Source organism: Gymnoscopelus braueri (assembly GCF_963280865.1).
Source record: "Gymnoscopelus braueri genome assembly, chromosome: 8".
Lineage (NCBI taxonomy): Eukaryota > Metazoa > Chordata > Actinopteri > Myctophiformes > Myctophidae > Gymnoscopelus > Gymnoscopelus braueri.
The window spans coordinates 11,252,593-11,267,904 of NC_137609.1; the positions used below are offsets into that span (position 1 = coordinate 11,252,593).

Sequence of the window (15,312 nt, forward strand, 5' to 3'; positions counted from 1 at the left end):
ACCGCCATCATCAACACCATAACCCACATTCGGTGGATGCGGCTGACAGGGCAACGAGCTAATCAGTTCAATTCAGTTATCGTCACGGACACAGAGTACACAGGCACAACACATTACATTAAAAGAAAGAAAAACATCACCACTTTTTATAAAAAAAGATTATACTTGTGTTATAGGTTATACCAGTGGTTCTCAACCAACTCAGGCTGCAACCTCCCAAAATAATCACATTTTGAGCTGGGGACCCCCCAAAATAATCATATTTGAGTTGAGGCATTGCGTTTAGTTTGACTCGGTTCCACCAGATGAATGTTGTGAAAATAGCAGATCTACAAGCTCACAACGCCGAGGCGTTGTGAGCTTGTAGATCTGCTATTTTCACAATTCTCTCTGCCTTATATTATTTGACAAAATAGCCCATGTTTGACCAGTTTTTATAGTAGTTGATCACTTTTGATGCAGTAATGGTCTTTTTCTTTTCTTTCTTTTTTTGTCTTAAAGGTCCCCCCCCCCCCCCCCCAAATCATGTGGGGGTCCCCCATGGGGGTCCCGACCCACAGGTTGAGAACCACTGGGTTATACCACTGTTTTCACCGGAATGGTTTCGTACAACAAAAAAAAGACTATAGGATTTGACAGTAGCGTGATAATACCATTCTGAGAGTCAAGAATACATTTGTCAGATTTCTCAGTAATGATAATAATAAGTAATTGGGAAAAAAAATCATCCCACAGGGGAAATTAAGTAGTCAGCTTTCACCCAACTGAGTGCTCCTCACAGGGGGCTCAATCCTGGGGACCTTCTGCTTGCCAGACGGGCTCTATATTCATAGCTGAATATAGGTAGACCCTGGAAAGTGTTGACTTCCTGCATTACAAGAGAAGTCCTTTGAGATCGTCCATGGTCAGATACTATAAAGCAGTGTGGGTCAATCGCGGTCCAAGTTTATTCACGTTTGGCATTGCAAACCCGGCTAATGTGACCAATTAGCTTTCCTCCGCAATCTCTGATTAACCCTTTAAGACCGGGAACGCATCTGTGTGACATTTTTTAGATATCTTTGGCTATTCAAAAATAGCAGATACACAAGTTCATAGCGCGGCACCGAGTGCCGCGCTATGAACTTGTAGATCTGCTATTTTTGAAAAATCGTTGAATATATACTTTTTAAAGTGATTTTTTTTACTCTGTTACAACTTCTGGGGGGTCCCTGAAACAACATATTTTGAGATGGGGGTCCACGGCCAAATACATATAATGTTTGAGAAATTATAGCAACATGCGTTTTTTTTTCTAAAAAAACTGTTAGGATTTAGAAGACATTTGTAGAATCCCCAGAAGCAAAGTTTTGAGTTACAAATGTGCACGATTTCCCCCCACGATTTTCCAGGATTTTTACAAAAAAAATGCAGATCTACAAGCTCATAGCGCGGCACTCGGTGCCGCGCTATGAGCTTGTATGTCTGCTATTTTTTGAATAGCCCAAAGAAATCTAAAAATGACAGATTATTCGTTCCCGGTCTTAATGGGTTAATCCATTAAGACCTGGAACGCATCTGTGTCATTTTTAGATTTGAGCTAAAAAGCATTATTTTACACTTTGGCTATTCAAAAATAGCAGATCTACAAGCTCGTAGCGCGGCACCGAGTGCCGCGCTACGAGCTTGTAGATCTGCTATTTATGAAAAAACGTGAAAATGTGTGCAAATCTTTGAATATTTATTGTTTAAAAAGCGAACACTATTCTTTGCTTCTGGGGTTCTCTGGAACAAAAAAAAAATTGAGATGGTGGTCCGCAGCCAAATACATATAATTTTGGGGGTCCTTGAGATGAAAAAGTTTGAAAACCACTGATATAGAAACATACGTTTTTCAGAAAACCGTTTTAACCATTTAGAAGACATTTTGCGAGAATCGGAACCTCGGGCCTCAATGGGTTAATGTCATTTGTATTAATTTAAACGTAATACATTAAGAAATTCACCACACACTTCTGATACGGACGACTGTGTCACTGGTAACCTACCGATTTCACAGGCTATGTGCCGCAATTACACCAAGAAATAACTCTTTGTCTACACGTCTACACGTCTACACGAACACAATTGACCCCGTGTTCGGGGGAGGGAAGGGAGCCGGACGGGGGAGGAGGGTGATATCGGTCATTGCACGTACTCCTACGGGCTGGGGGGCGGCACCTGTCAGCGGGGAGTGTTGGGCGGGAGGAGTAGGAACGAAGGCTCTCTACGTCCTCCTGGTGGGGGCTCCTCACTGGCAGGTGAGTCAATAGGATGCGACAGCAGTGACAACACAGAAATGTGCGTGGGGAGGAATCAGTGGTGGAAAGTACATTTACTCAAGTACTGTACTTAAGCAAATTTTGTAGGTACTTTTACTTTACTTGAGTATTTCCAATTTTCTATACTCTTACTTCTACTCCACTACATCTCAGAGGAAAATATTGTACTTTTACACCACTACAATTATTTGAAAACTTTAGTTACTAGTTACTTTGAAGAAATTATGACATTATAAAACCTATATTAACCACTTTATCCCTATTTTATGCCTAGGCTATTTTCAAACATGTGAGTACTTTTACTTTTGGTACTTTAAGTACATTTTGATACCAATACTTTTGTACTTTTACTTATGTACATTTTTAATTCCGGACTTTTACTTGTAACAGAGTACTTCTAAATCGCAGTATTGATACTTTTACTTAAGTAAAACATTTGAGTACTTTTTCCACCACTGGGAGGACTTAATTGGCATAGCGACTAAATTGGGGAGAAAAAAAAAGGGCTAAAAAAGAAATAGTCTTTGTTATGCTGTGCAATACTCTTTAAGCGACTGTAGCTGGTTATAGAGGCCATGTGGGATTTGGAATTGGTTGCCGGTTCGGCCCTCGGCTCGCTCAGTCTATGTGTCGAAGTGTCCGTGAGCAAGACATAATAACTCCTCCATAACAGCTCCATCTGAGCCGCCTGAGTAGCCATCTGCTGGGTAAAAGCAATTTCCCCTCCCCCCCGGGGACTAGAAAATTCTCCCTTTTCATTCCCGCTGGTATGTTTACTTAATTGAGCGAGAGTCTAGACAGTGAGAGAGCAGAGAGGGAGACAACGTGATGGAGGCACAAGAGGTATCGAAGAACGTGTAGAAATGGGACTCTTACAGGTTTTTTAGTCCCCTCCTTTATTCCTCTCTACATCAAATCTCTTCACTGAAAATAGCCGATCAACTTCGTGACGTGCTGTGAGCTTGTTGATCTGCTATTTTTGCAGAATATTCATCTACCCCCCACGGAACCCAGGTGTGACCGGTCCGGTTTAAGCTGTTTGAGCTAATTAAGCTATGAGTGCTAATAACACAACCTGGATTCGAACAGTGCATGTGTTAATCTGCATGCTAGTGCTATATGAAGATGATATCCAAAGCACCCTCCCACTCATAAAACGCAGTGTGTGTGTGGACACGGGCTGTAAAGTCCTTATAAAGCCCTTTTATAAGTTTGCGGCATGTGTGTGTTCTGTGTGGCCGTTTGTAGCCCTTTAGCAGCTAGAGATGATCCCACAGATTGCAGGGCTGCAACAATGGCGATGACAGATCCCATAGCCCGAACTCAGAATCTTCGCTGTTTACAAAGAAAACCCGCTAATAAACAGCTTACGTTTTGGGAAAGTGAAAAACAGCCATCGCAGTTGCGTGCATACATGCTAATGGTCAATGGCCGTGCGCAAGTTCAGATCAATAGGCTCTATGCACAGCAGCCATGTTATCACTTCCTTCACAGGTGTTACCAATGATACTAATGAAGGCTCTGTTCCATTTAGTGTAGCACAGTGGTTCTCAGATTTTTCAATTTCCACGACCCCCATAACTCTGAGAGTGTACACATGGAAGCAAATGGACCCATTTGTACACTCTCAGGGTTACACACCCGTAAGGGGCCATTTGGAACCCCCTCAAGGAACCATGAGGGTCCCTGGACCACACTTTGAGACCCACTGGTGTAGCAGAGTGTTTCCAGTGAGCCAACATGCACAATATCAGCACCCTGACTCTGTTTGACCAGAATGGAACAGAGCCTTAATTAGTATCATTGGCAACACCTGGCTGCTGTGCATAGAGCCTATTGTTCAAGCCACTGAGGAAAACCGGGCAAAACAGACAGGTTTTGATGACAGGTTTCCTTATTATATAGTAGGATTATGACATTCTCAGAATAGGGATGCTGTTCATGTGGTTAAGAGTATTCACCTGTTTCCTAGGCTGTGTGTTTTCCACTTCCTGTCGATTTGATCCAATGAAATCCAATGAAACTGGTCAGATGACCAATGATATCCAATGAAATCGACAGGAAGGGGAAAACACACAGCCTAGGAAACAGGTGAATAGGTCCTATTTTTTTCGCATCCATTAGTTTAATCCATCATCCAATAAAGATTTTAAGGTTCTGTCACTTGTTCAAAACAAACATTGGGGTGCATCGAATCCTGAGATCGCATAAAGAGCAAGGATAGATTCATCTGCTGATTAAGGAGCTGTGGAAATATCCAGATCGTTTCAAGGTTTATTTTAGTGGCTCTGTTTTTCCTTCTTTTACAATGTAAAAGAAGGTTACCAATTTCCACGACCCAATTGATCCTGAACAGTGGCTGGCAGTAGACACGCACACGCGCGCGCGCACACACACACACACACACACACACGCACACGCACACGCACACGCACACACACACACACACACACAGGGGGGTTGGGTTATGTCAACGTTAATATTATGTGTTTTGACAGGGTAAATGCAGTGCTGCAGCAGCAGGTGTCAGTCTGTCACTAATCAGCGCACCTCCTCACATCAAAGGCATCGCGCATTCCAAATTAATGTTAAATCCAACTGCCGGGACATTCACTTTGAAAAACAGAATGAGCACAACTGAGAAGGTGTGAATTGTTCTTCATGAATAGCCGATAAAATAATGAAGAGAAAAAGGCTGCTGCTGCTGTTCATAAAAAAGTCGGGCTCTGGGCCGGGCCCTGTCACATATTTATTTCTCGGGCTTCGGGCCGGGCTGAGTTTTTTGTCGGGCTGGGCCGGCGTAATATTTTTGAAGCTCTCTATTCTGCACGCTACATTCACGCTACATTCAGATCTATGACCACTACATTCCCTGTGAAGACGACCAGGCGTAGCGTAATTATTTCTCTTTACCGTGGCTTTCTTTGACTGTTCTATGGCAAGTTGTCGTCATGTCACGACTCACGATGCAGATTGCATTGCAATGTGAGATTGAAGATCGGCTATTTTCAGTGGATGACACCGTTATGGAAGAATCCTCCTATAATTCCACAAACCTCTGAGCCCAAACCTCTGAGCCCAAACCTATGAGCCCAAAAATTGTTCTGCCCGGTTCTCCTCAGTGCCTGGAGCTATTGATCTCAAATTGCACACAGCCATTGACCATTACCATGTGCATGGGACTGCGAAGCCCGTTTTTCGATATAACTAAATCTGAGCTGTTTATTCGCATTTTTATGTCAAAGAATGTCGCCATGCTTACGGTGGCTGCTCAAACTGTGCATGCGTCGCATCTACAGCCCCACTGCGTTACACTGTTGCACACACAGAACACTCGCCTCCGCGGCCGTGTATGCGCTGACACGCACGTGCGCATGCACGTTGGGGAGGCACGTGGCAGAATGTACATTATTTGTGTTCGCACGTCGGCCACGCGTGTGTGTTCGCGACGGGGGACAGCTCTGGCCGCATGAGGATGTACCGTGGTGTGTGTGTGTGTGTGTGTGTGTGTGTGTGTGTGTGTGTGTGTGTGTGTGTGTGTGTGTGTGTGTGTGTGTGTGTGTGTGTGTGTGCGTGCGTGCGCGACGGGTCGCGTGTGTGCCTCAAGCACGCACACATCGTGCTTAAACTTTAAGGACTTTCATTTACGCGCATGTACACAGAAAACATTCTTACGGATGTGTGTGTGTGTGTGTGTCTCTGTGTTTGCGACGGGACCCGGGGGGTCCGCGACGACGACGACGGGGGGGGGAGGACGTGCAATAACCACACGTTTGCAACTACTTTCGCCTGCACACTTCACCGGGTATGGTGTAGTTTATGAAACTCAGGAATAGCTACATTTTTTACTTTTACAACAAGGGGCACAAGCACATGGATGGACCAACTTATTTATTACTATTGATTATTCTCTCTCTCACGCACGCACACACACACACGCACGCACGCACGCACGCACGCACACACGCGCACACACGCACACACGCGCACACACGCACACACGCACACACGCACACACACACACACAGTGAGGCGCCTCAAAACACTGCAAGATGCATACAGACATGGATGTGAAAAGACACTGAACACTGATTCCGAAATCCAATATATATATATTATTTGGATGAAAAATACAGAATAAGTTTGCAAGAGCCTTAAAATTAAACAAGCAGTGGTTTTCTGCCCAGCGGCTTCAGTGATACATTTTGTATGTTCAACCTGGGCTTGGCACGGTTGCAATTCTAACAGGCCTGCACAACAAGTAACCAAGATACTGTAGCAGGCATGCGTTGGCCCAACATTGGTATTTGGTTGGCAGTGGAATTACAATGTTGAACCACCATCATACCAACATTGTGGCAACAGTAGCCTAAATCAAATGTTGGCTTGTGGTCAAGCAAGCCAACCATCGCTAATGAACAGTTGTTACGACATTGGTTCCACATCAAGAAAAAGACCGGAAGGCAAATATGACATGTAATTAAGCCTTTTCTTTTACTCCCTTTCCAGATAGCAAGCATTCGTTGGAACAATGTTGGAACAATGGCTTATCAGATGCATTAAAAGATCGCACTGAGATCCTGCTCCATTTGTACACTCCTAATGAACATGGATAAATGATCAATTTAACCATTTAAGGAGTGAAATCATCAACTTATCCAATTGAAGATTTTACTGTGTGTGTGAGTGAGTGAGTGAGTGAGTGAGTGAGTGAGTGAGTGAGTGAGTGAGTGAGTGAGTGAGTGAGTGAGTGAGTGCGTGCGTGCGTGCGTGCGTGCGTGCGTGCGTGCGTGCGTGCGTGCGTGCGTGCGTGCGTGCGTGCGTGCGTGCGTGCGTGCGTGCGTGCGTGCGTGCGTGCGTGCGTGCATGTGCATTTCTGTGATTCCTGTTTATTGCCCTGACCACCAACAGTGCAGCACGAGCACAGAACCAAAGTAGGTGTTCACATTTATGGGATACCCTTGATTACTCTACAGGATATCTTTGTAGTCGCTAAAGGCCTAGCTGGCTACTAAATACAGTTATCATTAGATATCATTATCTAGTGTTATAGTTGATGTCGATAAACATAATCTTATAAGAAAAGAAAATTCTTTCTCTCTCTTTCTCTGTCTCCATCCTACCCTTCGTCTCACTGGTTTTCTGCCGCCTTTTCTACACGCAACTCCTCAGGGAGGAGAAGAGAGACGCATAACAACAAAAACACTGTGGGAGCCAAAACCAAGGGCCAAATAACCAGCGCTGGAATTGAAGCTCATTTCCTGGTTCTCTTAAAGCATGCAGTTCCTATTGATGGCCCAGCAGATGTCGCTATTTCCCCTCCTGCAGGCCAGTGCTGATGGCTGCAGAACAAATGACTCTCAATACAATTGAACAAGGTTTTGGCCGGACTTTATACACTTGATTTTATCACCTTTGTAAACATTTTTATAAACATTTTATGTTTTCAGTCACTAGTTTCAAGTCTCTTGTCACTGAATTTGAAAACAAAAGCTTGAAAATATCCTTTCACTCCCCGTCTGGCATTAAATAAACCAATAGCCTGCTAAAAGTGTATGAATCAGCTGTTTTGACACTATGTGCAACATAGAGCCATATGCTGGAGGCTAAAGTCAAGCTTTTCAACATAAAATTATGTCTGCTCATTTTGTTGTTTCATCACTTCCAATTTCTTGCTTACCTTGCTCCTGATTGGATGGAGTTTGTATCCCGCCCTGAACATGTGATTTCTGTTTACTAAAGCGCCGGAGAGACATGGGAGACCCCTGTTACTGAACAAACAGTAAAACAAGAAATGTTCTGCATCAGTGGTAGCACCTTAATTCTTTCTTGACGTAAAAACTGTAAGTTAACAAGCAAGTATATATGGGTTAATTCTTTTTTACCAGGTTGCCAAACCTGGTCTATATCTACACTCGCTAGTCCTGACTTGTTTGCTAGTCCTGACTTTTTCCTCATTGGCTGGTCCTTTAGCCAATGAGGGCTCAATGTCCTCTCAAAATATGGGATCTAAAGACGACCCGCAATAGCCTACTGTGCTCGGCCACCGTATGTATCTCTATGAACTGTGGCACTGTTCCTCATTTGGCCTTTCAACGTTGCCATGTTTAGTGAGAGAAATAAGCAACCATATGGGATCTAAAAACGTTGACATGTTTAATGAGAGAAATAAGCAACCTGGTATAATATTTTTTATAATATCTTATTTTTTTTTAATGGGTAAATGTGGCTTATGAAAATCTATTCACCGATCAAAACAATTTGCACTTTAGTAAAGAAAGTTTGGTGGTGTGGTCTCCTTTTAGTTTGACCAGTCGGTTTGCGTACTGTCCCACGTGATCTAAGAGGGGTGGCTGTGGATCAGGAATCAGAGACGCCATCATGGAAATCGGGAAGGTTGCCCGTTCAATCCTCAGTCCCTCCAGGCTTAGTGTCAAAATGTCCCTGAGCAAGACACTTAACCCCTAACTGCTCTCCGGGCACTGTTAAAAATAGTCTGCTCCTAATAGTTAGGATGGGTAAAATGCAGAGGATGCATTCCTGGTATGTCAAATGTACTTGGCAAATACCCCAACAACAACAACAACAACTATTACATAATTGGCTTGCCAACTATCTTCTCCCCTCATTGCCCTTCCCTGTTATCCTGTTATTCAGTCCTGTAAAAAAAAAAAACTAAACTAAACAACAAACAAAGAAACAGAGCGAACCATTTGAAACTAATTGAAATGTTTTGTTCTGTTTTGGGTCCCAAGCCAGGAAAGGACAAACATTGTTCTTTCTTCTCCAACCAAAACAATTTCGGTGACATTTAAGCAGAGAGAAAGGCCCTGGGTTTGTTTTGAATATTTTTGAAGAGTTAAGAACACAAGAAAGAAACGATTTTGGCATTTATTAATTTTTTGCTGAGTTAACCCATTCAATCCGGGATACGCATCTCTGTCATTTCAGACGTCTTTGACTATTCGAAAATAACAGATATACAAGCCTGTAGCTCGGCACCGAGTGCCGCGCTACGAGCTTGTAGATCTGCTATTTTTGAAAAAGTGTGCAAATCTTTGAATATGTATTTTTTAAAGCGAACATTTGTAAAGTATTTTGTTCCAGGAACCTCCAGAAGCAAAGATTTGAGTTACAAATGTTTGCTTCAAAAAATATATATATATATTCAAAGATTTGCACAAATTTTCACGATTTTTCTAAAATAGCAGACCTGCAAGCTTGTAGCGCGGCACCGAGTGCCACGCTACAAGCTTGCAGATCTGCTATTTTTGAATCGCCAAGGTATAAAATAACAGGTTATAGCTAAAGATCTAAAATGACACACATATGCGTTTCCCGGATTGACTGGGCTAAAAGAATCAAACAATGATCTACAGTATGAGACAGTATTTTTCGCATCAAGGCTGCGACAGTCTGGTTTTAATTGCCCCATCTTTGCAGCAGCGGAAAGAGACGCCGTGCAGATGATGATGTGCCAGAGTATGAGGACAGTATGGGACGCTAATGCTGAAGACTTGGTGAATACAAAACAAGCACGTCTTTGATCGATATAGCACCTTGTTGTTCAAGAGTTTTCAGCACAGCCCTTGAATGCATTATTTAAGAGGCTGTCTTCCAGCAGCACCTCTTTCGTGCTGTTATAGACTCGCGGCCCCCTTTCTATTTGGACATCACAGCAGTAAATACTGTGATTTGTTTGGTTCCCGTGTTAGTTTTCAAGTAATTCATCCTTGAATAATTTAGATTACATTACAAGAGACGATGATCTTCAGGGGGTATCAGATGTTTATTCACACCTGGTAAAGCGTGTGTGCGTGCGTGTGCGTGTGCGTGTGCGTGTGTGTATGTGTGTGTGTGCAGCCTGATCTCCACAGAACACGGTGAAATAGCACGGAATGAAAATCCCGTAAATAGACGACTGGAAAACCCGAAAAAGCTGTGCATAGGAGCCGCGAATCCCACGGTGAAATAACACGGGTTGCAACCCGGAAGCAGAGCAGTCCCCACAACACGATTTACAATTCTGTGCCTATCGGCATATAACTCGAACGGCGCTGAGTAGGCTCAAACGACGGCAACTCGCTTTAGCTCGCTCGGGGGGGGGCTTCACGTGACTCCAGTTCGCTTGAGTCTGCGCGCCTCAGACATGGTCCAAAACGTATCAACGTCAATGGAGGAGATACGAGGCGGCTATGCACGGGTTTTCGGTGTTGTGTGAGATCGGGTTGGTGTGCTTAGGGTTAAAAATGACAAAAAAATTATAAAAATTGCATTCATTACATCGTCGTCCTAAAATGTTAGTAATACAAACGTGTGTGTGTGTGTGTGTGTGTGTGTGTGTGTGTGTGTTTGTGTGTGTGTGTGTGTGTGGTCTACAATGAAAAACCTGCAGTACCCTGGGTCCCTGGAAATGAAGTTGAGAGAAGACGGTCTAAAAGTGTTATAATACCATGATGCAGAGCTTGACACTGCTCCTTTGACAGCAGCTACAGTACAGTAGGGTTTATGATGAAATGCACAAGCAGTGTTTTTTGCCCCCCCGAAGGACCTGTGTTAGAAAGACTTCCTAAATTAGTGGCAGGCAATCTCTGTGCTTTCATTTCTGTTGGGGAAAGCCAGTGCTGGCTTGTTGTTCGCTAAAGTGAAGGGTTTGATTCGATAAATCACAGTGGATGATTTATGACCAAAAAAGAGTGCAGAGAGAGGCACCAAAACTTACCATGTCTGTGTCTGACACGGGCCCAAAGCTGGTCACGTAGATGTTTGTCCTCACCTCTGTCACGGTCTCTGCGAGCACAATCACAATCACTGTTAGTATATAGCCAACTAAAGTACTGCATATGCGCAGTGGTGGGAAAAAAAGTACTCAAATGTTTTACTTGAGTAAAAGTATCAATACTGCAATGTAGAAGTACTCTGTTACAAGTTAAAGTCCGGAATTCAAAATTTACTTGAATAAAAGTACAAAAGTATTGGAATCAAAATGTACTTAAAGGAGAGATCCAGTCATTTTAGGTGTTTGCTTTGATGTGTCGCTAATCACCCACCAACATACCAGGGGCAGTTGACTTTTTTCATAGAAGCCCCTGTTGTCCATTGTGGAGACCCCTTCCACTGGCATAATGGAGTAATGTGTATAAACGAAAATCGCCTATTTTAGCAGCTCCAAAGTTCGTTATTTTTCCCGCTAATCCTCATTATGCAGTGTCCTGACACTCAAACATGCACTGAATGTCCCTTATGAGCTGCCGTTTATGCAGAACGACGTGGAAGCTAGTCCTCGGTGTTGCCAGATTCTGTGAGAGAAACAAGCAACCAGCTCCATGTCATGGACAACAGGGGCTTCCATGAAAAAGGTCAACTGCCCCTGGTATGTTGGTGAGTGATTAGCGACACATCCCTGTGTCCTGTGTGTTGTTCGTGGGGTCGCTGATCTGTTGGGCTTACCTCCCAGTCCAGGACGTAGCCGGTTGTCATAACCGTCCAGCAGTCTGTCCAGGATTCGGGTGAAAATGGTGATATTGTCTCTGCTGTCATCGGGCAACGGCTCTCTGTGTGATACCGCCCTGCGGACAGACACAAAGGAGGGGTGATTAAGGACATTGTCCACACATGTGAATACAATATTTGCCTCCCCATTCGCTTCCATTCTACGCAACCAAAATGGATGGAGGAGCTTTCGGTGGTAAAGCGGAATTTGCCTCACGTGTAGTTGAACTTTGGTGAACCATGACGTCAGTGGTGTAAAGTAACTAAGTACATTTACTCAAGTACTGTACTCAAGTACAATTTTGAGGTGCTTTTACTTTACTGGAGTATTTCCAATTTTCAGTACTTTTACTTCTACTCCACATATTGTACTTTTTACTCCACTACAATTATTTGAAAACTTTAGTTACCAGTTACTTTGCAGATATAAATTATTACATTATAAAACATACATTAATCACTTCAGCCCTATTTTATAGCCAGGCTATTTGAAAATAGCCGATCAACAAGCTCACAACGCGTCGCATCGCGACGAGTTGTGAGCTTGTAGATCTGCTATTTTCAAACATTTTAGTACTTTTACTTTTGGTACTTTAAGTACATTTTGATGCCAATACTTTTGTACTTTTACTCAAGTAACGTTTTGAGCACAGGCCTTTTACTTGTAACAGAGTATTTTTATATCGCGGTATTGCTACTTTTACTTAAGTATTGCTACTTTTACTTTAATATCTAGAGTACTTCCACCACTGCATGACGTGGATTTGGCTTCGGCAGGCGTTGCGCGCCAAATATAGCAGATCTCCAAGTAGGCTTAGAAAGGTCTCTTGAGACCGGTACGATTGACACGTCTAGATATACTTAGTCGCGCGGCAACTAAGTATAACTCAGGGGCTTGAACGTTGCTGCAGCAACAACACATGGAGTGTCTGATGAAGCATGTTAAGGAGCAGCAGGGGGCTTGCGCTGAGAGAGAAGACACCATCTCTGTGCTCCAATGTCACCAAGACAAATTGCTAATCAAAGCTATTTTGATTTGGGGAGAAGATGGCGCCGGTATAAGCTTCTTCTGGAACACTGTTGTTTTTCAGAGAGTGCAAACACAGAGCTTCAACATTAATGGATTTTTTATGACTTAGTTTTTCACAGTCATGGTGATTGCACTGATCAAGAGTCATATTACAGGCTTAATTTGAGGTGCAGTATGGCAGTGCAACGTTTTCACTCACACACACACACACACACACACACACACACACACACACACACACACACACACACACACACACACACACACACACACACACACACACACACACACACACACACACACACACACACACACACACACGTGCGCGAGCATGCATGTGTGACTGTGGTTGCACACGCTATTGCAGGTTTATTGCCTTGACTGGGATGAGACAGATAAAGGGGAGGATGTGGGCATGTTACTGTGCTTTCTACATGCAAACACGCACGCACACGCGCGCACCCCCCCCCACACACACACACACACACCGCACTGTGGAGAGGTCCAAAAGGATTTGTGAAGCTTGTCAGGGCACTAATGACAAACCAGGAGAATTCTGCGGTTCAATTTCTCCCCTCTCTGCATAAAATCTTACATGGAACCAAATGGAAGCTGCAAATAAAGAGCTCTCCTTCAGAATAGAGCTGCTGCCCACCACATGAAAAGCATCACCCATAATATTCACAAGCAAATGATTGCCTAAAATTAAAACCGTGCTACTTGGAGGAAGGAAGGACACACTCAAATGAAAGGTTTTATATGGAAGAGAACATTTTACTATACTTATAGCTCGCTGTAAACTTGGCCCCTAATTTTTTTTTCAGTATTATGGTCCATTTGGTTCTATATAAAAGCCAGTAATGGATTCTATTTAAAGAGGCACCCACACAGGTCTCATACTGAGCCATGTGTACTGTGTATCTTAAGTCTTTGACATTTATAATGGATATTGAGCAGTGAATTTCAGGTATAGGCCTACATGGATGTATCTCCAAGATGGCTCTTTAGCATTCGGGAATACGATTTCCGAATTTCCCCACTGGATATGAATGGTGAGACGGAGACACCGTTGGACGTGCGGAGTGCCGATGAACTAATGAGTAACGTCTTTAATCAAACCAGGATCCCCTCAGGAGCTAACCTATAATATCCAAGTAACCCTGATTGAAAACCGTTTCATGTATAGCTGTCTTTACTGGAAGACGTGTACCATATAACCAACATAGACGAGTATACTGGCTAAGGTATCTGAAATAATTTAACCCTTTCAGACCGAGAACGCATCTGAGTAATTTTTAAGATTTCTTTGGGCTATTCAAAAAAAATAGCAGATCTACAAGCTCATAGCGCGGGAGCTTGTAGGTTGCAAAATGTGTGCAAATCTGTGCAAAATGTGTGCAAATCTTTGAATATCTTTTTTTCTGTAGCGCACATTTTCAACTCTGTTACAACTTCTGGGGGGTCCCTGGAACAAAATATTTTAAGATGGGGGTCCGTGGCCAAAATTCATATAATATTGGGGGTCCTTTGAAGAAAAAAAACTAGTAGAAGACATTTGTAGAATACCCCCCAGAAGCAAGATTTGAGTTAAAAAAAATTGCTTTAAAAATATATATATATATCCAAAGATTTGCTAAAATGTTCACGATTTTTCGAGCTTGTATATCTGCTATTTTTGAATAACCCAAATAAATCTAAAAAATACACAGATTCTTTCCCGGTCTTAATAGGTTAAAATGTATCCCAAGCTTTAGCTGCTTGTATTATTGTCAATCACCCACTCATAGAAATCTCCTCCTTTGTCTCATCTTATTAGCTTAGCGTGTAGCTTAGCCTGACTTGTCACTGTATGATGGCTATGGGGCTAGTTCAGTACGTCTCTAGAACGCCTCCTGTGTGACAAACTGCTACAGTAGCTGTCATATCTGCCAGGCTTGTCAGTTGTATTATAAATAATTCCCCTGGTTAGATATGCTGGAATGAAGTAACCTACTTTGGATACACGGGACATGCAGACTTATAGACCTAGTTATTTAACCAGCCACAATCTGGGAACCTGATGTGGATCTCAGACTTAATGTGACCAGCCTGTGACATCGAAACACTCTCACTCCCAAAAACGGCCTATATATAAGTGACTTCTTGGGACAAATGTGACAAAACGCCCAACCGTGGGGGTCATCTGACAACGTCCCGGTCACTTCCGCACTACCAGGAATGCGGAAGTGCCGTTCTCAAACCCAAGACATAAAAAAAACGGTTAAAACAACGGTTTCAGCGATCTCATAGCATACGCTGGTCAGAATCATAGACTGTAAAAAAGAATGGACTAAGCTACGCCGATTGTTCAGGAATTTCAAATCGGCCATCTTTCAATATCGCGTCATATTGCGTCATATCCTGCAGAATGCAACTAGACCAGTATTGGTTGGGTAAGCTTGTCAATCAAGAGCGGGGGCGGGGAATGAATGCTATTGGTTGTGTAGCTTG

At 43.1% G+C, this 15,312-nt stretch overlaps 1 protein-coding gene and 1 long non-coding RNA gene across 2 annotated transcripts in view; both read right to left on the bottom strand.

Moving 5' to 3' along the window:
* The window catches only part of LOC308090621, a 306,248-nt gene that overhangs the window by 194,121 nt on the left and 96,815 nt on the right, over window positions 1-15,312 (bottom strand). The gene's annotated exons all lie outside the window — the stretch shown is intronic.
* The window catches only part of gabra3 (gamma-aminobutyric acid type A receptor subunit alpha3), a gene marked incomplete at its 3' end in the record, with an annotated part of 197,650 nt that overhangs the window by 67,622 nt on the left and 114,716 nt on the right, over window positions 1-15,312 (bottom strand). The window contains exons 4-5 of the mRNA XM_080435861.1: window positions 11,751-11,869; window positions 11,023-11,090 (exon numbers count right to left, since the gene is read on the bottom strand). Of these exons, the coding sequence (XP_080291987.1) occupies window positions 11,023-11,090; window positions 11,751-11,869 (187 nt within the window). The remainder of the gene's footprint in view (window positions 1-11,022; window positions 11,091-11,750; window positions 11,870-15,312) is intronic.